A 9,942-nucleotide genomic window follows, 5' to 3' on the forward strand; every position below is an offset into this window, starting at 1 on the left:
ACGGCCGAGTCCCCACGCCGAGTCCCTACGCCGAAAAACGGCCGAAAACGGCCGAAAACGCCGAAAACGGCCGAAAACGGGCCGGGCGGGCTGAACCGGGTCCGGGGGGAGGTCATCCGGTCACCCTTCGTCGCAGGCCCCCGAGACACCCCCAAAACGCCCCCATTTCCCCACTTGCCGGAGCCACGCACTACGGAGCCACGCACTACGGAGCAAGCCGCAGTCGGTCCGTCATCTTGGGCATGCGCAGTAAGTAAGAGACTGGATAGCCACTTGTCTCAAATTTATAGGGTCTCCTGCTTGGGCAGCAGGTTGGACTAGAAGACCTCCAAGGTCCCTTCCAGCTTTATTCTGATTGATTGATTGATTGACCACATTTAGAATACTGCATCCAGTTTTGGTTACCCCAATGTAAAAACGATGTTGAGACTTTGGAAAGAGTTCAGAGAAGAACAACAAAAGTGATTAGAGTTGTAGAAGCTAAAACATATGAAGAACAATTGCAGGAACTGGGTATATCTAATCTAGTAAAATGAAGGACTGGGGGTAACATGATAGTAGTCTTCCACTACTTGAAGGTCTGCCACAAGGAAGAGGGGGGCAACTTATTTACCAAAGCACTGTAGGCAGGAGTAGAAACAATGGATGAAAACTAACCAAGGAGAGAAGCAACCTAGAACTAAGGAAAAAATTCCTAACAGTGAGAACAATTACTGTATATATATTTGATGGTATCATTGGAAAAATGTGAATGAAGAATATTAAAATATTCAATTAATTCTGTGCTCTTTTTATAGCTTTGGCTGCTTAGTCTAATACTGGAGGTTGGATTTCATATAATTGGTAGAAACTAAATATTTATTGATTTCAATTAAATGTATACACTGGTTTCTGTTCAGATTATGTATCTAAATAAATCTAATTAACATCATTTCTGCTTCTTGGGAACAGAAGAATGAACAATCCTGTATGCTAGGAATCATATTTAACTGCATATATTTAAAGTTTGATTAAACTTAAATAATTCTGCATGTATTATTTTGATACTCATATTCTTCATTTGAATGTGACAACTTAATTGGAATGTAAGATGATATTTACATAATTTAATTCCTTTTTATTAATTGCTCCTTGTTGTTCAGTTCTGGCCTCAGCAAAATGATGAAACATTTTGGGAAGAAAATACATCCTAGTAAGGCTGCACTGGAGGACAAGATGGAGAAGATCTGCACAGCTACCATGGCTTTCCCTGTAGTGCTCAGGAAGGTTGGCACAAAGGAGACCCAGACACTGCAAAAAGCCAACATACTGAAAGTAATAAACTTGGTTTCATTAAAGCTGTCAGGTAAATTACGGGCAAGGTATGCCACAATGAAACTGGCAATAGCCAAGAAACCAAGGTAACCCAGGACACAATAGAACATGAGGATGGAGCCTTCATTGCATTGCAAAATTATGGTTTCTCTGAGAGAATGCATGTCTAATTCAAAGAATGGATAAGAGGTTGCCAGCCACACAATACAAATACTGACTTGGAAAAAAGAGGATGAAAAAACAATGATAAGGGCCAATCTTTTTCCTACCAATTTTCTCATCTTGGTTCCTGGCTTGTTGGCCATGAAAGCCATGACCACAATGATGGTTTTGGCCAAGACACAAGAAATAGACACTGAGAAGATGATGCCAAAAGTTGGTTGTCGGAGAAGGCAAATTACTTTCCTAGGCTGGCAAAGGAATAAAAAGGAAGAGAGAAAGCAGAGCAAAAGAGACACAAGGAGAGTGTAAGTGAGGTCTCGATTATTGGCTTTAACTATGGGAGTATCCTTGTACTTAACGAAAGTTCCAAGCATCCAGACTGTTATCAAGCAAAATAAAACAGCAGCTGATGCCAAAATGATCCCTAAAGGTTCTTCGTAGGATAGGAAACTTGTTCTTTTGGTGATGCAATGATCTTGCTCCTTGCTTGGATACTGATCTTCAGGACAGTCAAAACAATATTCCATTTCTAGATTAAAAACAAACAAACAAACAAACAAAATAAAACTCCATACTGAAATATAATATTTATTGAACATGTGGGACAAAAGGGAGCAAGGGGATTTTAAAGATAGTCTTTAAAATGTCTTTTGACAGAACTCTGAATGTGCAGAATTAAGGAAAAAAGGAATTGGCAGATAGAAATCTAGAAAATGGTAGTATTGGCATGAGCAAGTGTCTTTCATGAAAATACTTTGAATTGTCTACTTCTCAAAGAGTAAGTTAGCATAAAGCATTGAATATGGGAGAAACTCTCTGATATATAACTATTCAAAGAAGATTTTGTCCTATTCATTTTCTAGTGTTTCCTCATTTTAGACCCAAAGTTATCATTTTTGGTAAACTGTCAGGTCCTTGCCAGAATGCTGCCATTCTGAGGGAATGGGGGAGTGTTACTTGGGGATTGAAGATGCTTCTATATTGTTTCTCCTGTCACTTTGATATATCTGCATGGAAATTGGGGAGGAGGGAATGGGCCATCGGGGCCATCTAGTTAGCCTCTCTTCTGGCTAACTCCTGCATGTTATTAAGGCTGTGGTGCCAGAGAATGCCTTGTTATCACCTTTTTGGCTCAAAGTTCCCACAACAACTTTACACCAGTGGATTGGCTCCTGATAGACTGGGGCATTGGGGTGAGGGTTGTTCAAGGGGAAATTAGCTTAACATTTCACATGGGAACTTCAGATTCTGCCTAACTTCCTTGCAATCACTTTTTTTCAGTAAAAGATCCTTTCGAAATAATACTTGTTTTAAGAGTCATGCTCTTGAAGATAGCTGAGGCACGACCTTACATAAACTGAGTTCATTCATCTCTGAATTATAAGCAAGGTGGAAAAGTTCTTCCAAAAATTTGGGCTCAAACCAAATTTGTAAGAAATTCTCTGTGAGAATGGCAGAATTTTGCAAATTAACATGAACTTTATATATTTTTAAGACCATTTGTTCATGAGGTTCATAGGGTTCCCTTGACTTCATCTGTGGAAATATATACTTAGCAACACTCCAGATATTCTAGGAGAAGGAGTGGAAAAACAGGGGCAGAGTCAAAAGAGGGATCAGCCTAGAGTCTCTATATAGGCACAAGTGGGCTAAGTCCAAATCCCCTTGAATTCCCTGAACCCTTATCTAACTCCAAGCAGGTGCTAAGCATTAGTGGAAAAGATTACTGGGCATAGGCTGTTTAGCAATAAATCAGTTTAATTGAACCTTCAATTAAGGTGGACCTGTATAAGATGACCAAGCTGACCCAAGGAAGGGTCAAATGAGTAACAAGTTACAAGTCCCTGAACACCTGCAAGGGATCTAAGTCCAGCCCATATTCTATTCTACTCTACTTCTATTCTACTCTACTTCTACTTCTACTTCTACTTCTACTTCTACTTCTACTTCTACTTCTACTTCTACTTCTACTTCTACTTCTACTTCTACTTCTACTTCTACTTCTACTTCTACTCTACTCTACTCTACTCTACTCTACTCTACTCTACTCTACTCTACTCTACTCTACTCTACTCTATTGAACTTCATAAATCTCCTGGCACTTGATAGGACCTGGTTATATGCCCCTCATAGCAACTCCTTAGTTCTGAGGAAAACATTTCTTTAAGCCCATATCATGATCATAACTGACCCATTTTATCTGAAATTTTTTCTTTCGGACATGGGACACAGCAATAGCAGCAGAACTGTTTCCCTTCAATTTTTCCTTTCCAAAATCCTGGGTAACAGTGATCATTACACAGTGAAATAGGAATAACCTGCCCACAAAACAAAAGAGAGCTCACGTGAGAATAAATTTAAGTATTAAAATATTTTAACTATATCATAAAAGTGCAATGGCAAATAGAAATGTTTGGAGAAAAAAATGAATGAATGAATTATTGCTTTTAAAGGAAAATATAAATAAGATATATGTTCAAATATAGTTATGTATCATATTATTTTCAAAACAATAATATAGTCTTACAGAATGCCTCCATTTAAAAGCAAATAAATGTTAGCATAATCATATGAACAGCAAAAAAAATAAATAATCAGCTCTGATTCATTCCAAAACAGGACTAGTTTTGACCATACCTGATTGAAACCTGGGTGCCAAATAATCCTATCTTCATCAATGACCAGTTCTTTTCCTTTTTCAGCATTAGGATTTAACCTTCCAACTTTGACTCTCTGAAATGAGTTGTTAGAAAAAGTGATAAGGTTGATAACATCACAGCCTCTTGTTACTTCCCCTTTCTCATTAAAGAAGACTCTTTCTCCAGCTGAGTTGTTAAAAGAAACACCATGAAGAAATCGGTGGAGCTTTTTGGGAAAAAAAGAGGGGAATACAGAGCAGGAAATGAAATGATAAATAAAGGAGAATATTTGTAGCTCAAGTGTTGAAATGAGGGATGCTAGTCTAATCACTGATGATGTTATCTTGTTTGGATAATGAAATGCCCGCAAGAAAACTGCCAAGCTCAGAGAGAACCAAGGACCCCTGAAATGAAAAAAACTAGGAGAAAGAACTGAGCAGAAGTTGCTCAGAATTCATTTGGCTGGATGTACAAATTTGGTAAGAACAATGATTTTACCTTGGTACAGTACTTAATATATACCAGTGATGGCGAACCTTTTAGAGACCGAGTGCCCAAACTGCAACCCAAAACCCACTTATTTATCGCCGGGTGCCAGGTGGGCGTGGCTCACTGGGTGGACATGGCTGTGGTGGTCATGGCAGATTGGGTGGGTGTGGCCAAGGTGGGTGTGATCACCTCAATGTTGCTCGTGGGGAGGGATGCCTATGGGGGCTGGGCAGGGTTGGGGAGATCCAGGGGGTCTCTAGCAGGTGGGGCGGTGGGCAGGAGGCTCGTGCTGCGGGGTGAGGCGAGGCAAGGCGAGGCAGGGCGGGAGTGCCATTGTCACAGGGCAAGGTGAGGCAGCAGCCAGGGCGGCTGCTGCCTGACACCATCGGCCCCTGCACACAAAGGCCAGTGAGCGCATAGGTGCTGGGATACATCCGGCCATGTGGGATCTCTGCAAGTTAGCAGGCAGCTGGTTGAAGAGGGATGGTTGCCATCTCCAGGGCATGGCGTGCGTGCCCACAGAGAGGGCTCTGAGTGCCGCCTCTGGCATGTGTGCCATAGGTTCGCCACCACTGATATATACCTAAAGATAAAGATAAAGGTTTCCCCTGTCCAGTGATTTCCCACTCAGGGGTGGCATTCATCTCCATTTCTTAGCCAAGGCAACTGTCAGCTTTGCAAATGAGCCTGACTGCAGCCATTTTCATCTCACTTGAAGTTGCCACATAGCATTGGGGGGGGGGGAAGAGTTTCACAGGTGCTGCGCTAGTGAAAACAAGCAGCTGTCCCATGGGAATCAAGGTCATCTATAGCTCCCTCATCCAGCTGCTGGGTATAATCCACAAAAGCCCGCCAAAGATGTTAATTAGGAAATGTGATGTATTACTTAGTTAGGTGGTGGGGATTTGATACTTTGTATTTGCAGGATTATTATCAGACTTGGTTTCACTTTTGACCGTACTGATACTCTGTAACAATAAAGGATGTTTTTTGAGGAAAGTGCAAACCTCGGATTTCTGCTTTATTTGTTTCTGTTGATTGGAACCATGACAAGAGCTAGTTTTGTCCAAAGACTTTTCCGTGGTTATATGGCCAGCAAAAACTATTTCCCAAGATGCATGTAATACTGTTACCTTCCCACCAAAGTAGTACCTATTTATCGATTTGCATTTGCATGCTTTTGGGTGGGCAAGAACTGGGGCAAGTATCAGGAGCCACCCCATTGCAAGGCACTTGAGTCTTGAACCTGTGATGTCAGCATTCAAGCTGACAAGCTCAGCATTTTTAACTACTGAGCCACCATGCCCCTTATGTATACATACCCCTTATGTATACATAGTGCTTAAATGTTAGCTTATTTCACATACAGAAAAGAACAAAAACATGATTAGGGGACTGGAGGTGAAAACATATAAAGAACAGTTGCTGGAATTGAGTATGTCTAGTTTAATGAAAAGAAGGACTATAGGTGATATGATAGTGTTCCAGTGGTGCCACAAAAAAGAGGGAGACAAGCTATTCTCCAAAGCACCTGAAGGCAGGACAAGAAGCAACAGATGGAAACTAATCAAGGAGAGAAGCAACTAAGGAGAAATTTCCTGAATAATTAATCAGTAGAACAAACTGCCTCCAGAAGTTGTGGATGCTCCATCATTGGAAGTTTTTTTAAGAAGAGATTGGACAGCCATTTCTTGAAATGGTACAGGGCTTCCTGACTGAGCAGGGGGTTGGACTAGATGACCTCCAAGGTCCCTTCCAACTGTGTTATTCTGTTATTTTCCAGTCCTAATCAGATTGTACTAAATTCCCATGTGAAAGGAGAGTGTAGAGCTGTTACCTGCCAAGGCTGAAGATTTGTAAGTTGAATCATTTTTTCCACTCTCCTTTTGTCCTGATTTTTTCCTTTTGATAGTAAGTTTTGCAAAGAATAAGCCACAGCATAGACACCATTATAGATACTGTAACTATGACCAGTCATTCCCATTTCAAAGACTGCTCCGGGCAGATTGTCCAGTTTCTCCTCTCCAGAGCATTGTCCAATGTCCATTTTTGGCAATCTTGAATTAGGAAAGGAACAGTCAAATACTTGCTCCCAAAAATCCTTTATAAATCCATCTCTCTGCCTCAAATAAGGTTTTATGGACTGAACAAAGTCCTTAAATCCCAAAACATCATGTGATTGAATTTGAAAGGAAATGGCCCCATTGAACAATTGCAGATTCCAAGTCTTTTGAATTCCTGTGAGTATCAAATCAAATTGACTGGTCATGATCCAAACTTTTGTAAATGACATATTCTCTTTAAAGGTAGGATCCAACAAAAATAGGACACTTGTTAACCATACAAGCAACAAAGATTCTCCATAAATGATAAATGTGTTTATCTTGTTGTCTGTGTAATGTCTATGAAGAGCAAATGTTATACCACCAAATTTATCCAAATCATCAAAAGTGGGTATTCCTGGGACTTGTTGTAGGAAGGCTGAACAGATTTCATTCTGTGTAAGGAAAAACTGCAGTTTCTGCAAAAATTGTTTTCCACTGTCTGACTCGGAAGCAAAAAGCCCAACCCACTTCCATCCAAATTGTTGTAGCAACCGGAGAATCCCAATGTATAAAGTAGCTTCATTTGGGGCCATAAAGTAGAGTGATGATAATTGACTGGTATAAAATGCTTCTGGTGTATATGAACCATATGTAAGCTGAAAGAAAGTCAAAATATGTTAAACTAGATTAACAGAATAACAAAATAAGAATTGGATGGGATCTTGGAAGTCTTCTAAGCCAACCCTCTGCTCAAGCAGAAAACACTATACCATTTCAGACAAATGGTTGTCCAATCTCTCCTTAAAAACCTCCAGTGTTGGAACACCCATGACTTCTGAAGGCAAGTTCCCCTGATTAATTGTTCTCACTGTCAAGAAATTTCTCCTTAGTTCTAGGTTGCTTCTCTCCTTGATTAGTTTCCATCCATTGCTTCCTGTCCTGCCTTCAGGTGCTCTGAGGAATAGGTTGACTCCCTCTTCTTCTGAGGGCAGCCCTTCAAATATTGGAAAATTGCTATCATACCACCCCTAGTCCTTCTCTTCATTAAACTAGAAATACCCAATAAGTTAGTCTAAGTGCCCTCTTTTCCCCTGCTCTTTAAGGTCTAGCTCAAATAAAGTAAATTGCTCCTATAATTGCTTCCTGCAATTATTACTACAATTATTGGGACATTCATTCATTCAAAGAGGCAACTGGGAAAGATGTTTGAGTAGAAACAGGGAAAGGAGCACTCAAATACGTCATCACTAATGCTGGTTGAGTAATTTTAAATTACTCCCTAGACTTTGATTGTAACCTACTTGCTAGCTTCTTGGTTTAGTGAGTGTCTCTGTATGTGTGGTGTCAGAGCATGCACAGTCTTATTGTGCTGAGATAACCCAGGAGTAAACACAATAAACAGTGGTCTATATTAAATGGTGGTTTATATTACACTATCTACAATATCATACACCAGGAAAAATATACATACATGTGCTAGTACAGCAGGCTCCAATACACAGCAGTTATACAGCAGGAAACAGAATAGAGAGAACACAGCAGCAGAGCTTTTCCTTGAAGGGACATAGACCCAGCTGGCTCTTAAAGGGACATAGACCATACTGAGTCATTCCCATCATTGCATCATACATCTCACATTATACAAGCTGGTTAGCTGTTAAATTATTACCTTATTATTACACACATGCTTCTTCGAGTCAGTTTGATTGCTGCAGACTCCCTGGATTAGGTCCTATTAATATTCTTGGCAAGATTGTAGGAGCAGTCTGATATCTTCATAAGCTGAGAAAGAGAAACCAACCCAAGATCGGTTCCTCTCTCTCAGCCTATGAAGAATATCAAACTATTTTTACAATATTGGCAAGAATATTAGGAGCTTGTGTTTAAGCTGGCTTTGTGCCTAAATTGGGACTAGAAGTCACAGTCTTACAGTTTCTAGTCTAATGCTTTAACCACTATGCCAAACTGGCTCTCTTTTTGGCAATAGTTTTGGGGATTAAATACCAATCCCAATGTATGTTCTTTGGGCTTAAAATATAAATGAAAGACTTGGTTAATTTTCCCCATATCTGCACCAACCTGAGGAATCTTGTAGAAATCTATAATGCTTGCAATATGGGAAGAAGTATCGGATCCAAGTCCTCCAATGATTGCCATGAGATTTTTAGGAATCCCGCATTCATAGTTGGGAAGAAATCTATTTGATTTGAAAAGCAGGTCCAGAGTGGTCCGATAAGTCATTCTTGGATCATAGAAGCTATCTGAGATGTGGAGACCAAGTGTAACATTGGACAAGATTTGTGGATTCCCATTGATCTCCGTGATAGCAAATTCTAAGGAAAGGACATGCTGGTAGAATTTTGTGATCATACTGAAAATAAATAAAGACCTTCAGAAAGCAAGCCTGAATTATGAATGAATTGGTTCATATAAAATGATACCTTTTTGCTATGACTAGAATTGGAATTGAAAGGTCAAAATCTTTTTGGTGCTAATATTTCAGAATTATGTAGAATAATAATATAATACTAAATTGCAGGTATGTTTGGGGAAGTAGCCTTTCTATTGTTTCTTCCATTGCATATTATTTTATTCTTTTTTATTATATTCTTTTATTATATTACTTTATTCATTAGGACATACAATTTTATAGACTGTTGGATTGTGTATATATCCCTGTTTCTCCTGAATGGAATTTAATTTTTTATTGAATCTAATTTTTCTTTCAGCTTTGCTCAGTCCTGACATAGTTCTGCATGAACAAACTAAATATTGTTGTTTTTTAGATCTCTAAATGGAAGTTGATTTAATATTACAGTTTTGTGCTATTTTTACAGCTATTTCTCATCTTACATAAAAATTGTTTTCATTAAACAAATTTTATTGCATCTTTCTTATTTTAGATAGTAGAGGAACACCACACTTGAACACTATTACTTCCAATTTCTCTTTATATCATATCATCATAATATATTTTAATATATGATATATATCACATCAGCATATCATCTCCCTATCTATACATAATCCAATTAATTTTTAGAAATTCTAAAGCAGTTCCATATTTTATTTTATGTAGAGGAGACAGAGATGCAATTTTGGGTTTGTTTGTTTTTTTTTGTCTATTCATGATGAATGGAGCCCAAATTCTGCAGACAATTGAAATAGGGTTATAGCTTTAGTGATAAAGAAGTATTTACAGAAAAACTCAGCATCTAGCAAGATGCATTCTGCTAGGAGGTACACCAAGAACCTTCATATATGTATACGCTTATGGAAGAAAGACAGAAAGT

The 9,942-nt window shown here is 39.1% G+C and overlaps 1 protein-coding gene across 1 annotated transcript; it reads right to left on the minus strand.

Moving 5' to 3' along the window:
* Positions 1-1,106: 1,106 nt before the first annotated feature.
* LOC114922266 (vomeronasal type-2 receptor 26-like) lies at positions 1,107-7,242 on the minus strand. Its single transcript, XM_029283192.1, has 4 exons — positions 6,442-7,242; positions 4,114-4,341; positions 3,668-3,794; positions 1,107-2,005 (listed from the first exon to the last, which is right to left on the minus strand). Exons 1-4 carry the CDS (start codon positions 7,240-7,242, stop codon positions 1,107-1,109), a joined length of 2,055 nt encoding a protein of 684 aa, XP_029139025.1.
* Positions 7,243-9,942: the final 2,700 nt, after the last annotated feature.

The sequence above is a fragment of the Protobothrops mucrosquamatus genome, unplaced genomic scaffold (assembly GCF_001527695.2).
Source record: "Protobothrops mucrosquamatus isolate PMUCROS unplaced genomic scaffold, P.Mucros_1.0 scaffold34, whole genome shotgun sequence".
Classification (NCBI taxonomy): Eukaryota; Metazoa; Chordata; class Lepidosauria; order Squamata; family Viperidae; genus Protobothrops; species Protobothrops mucrosquamatus.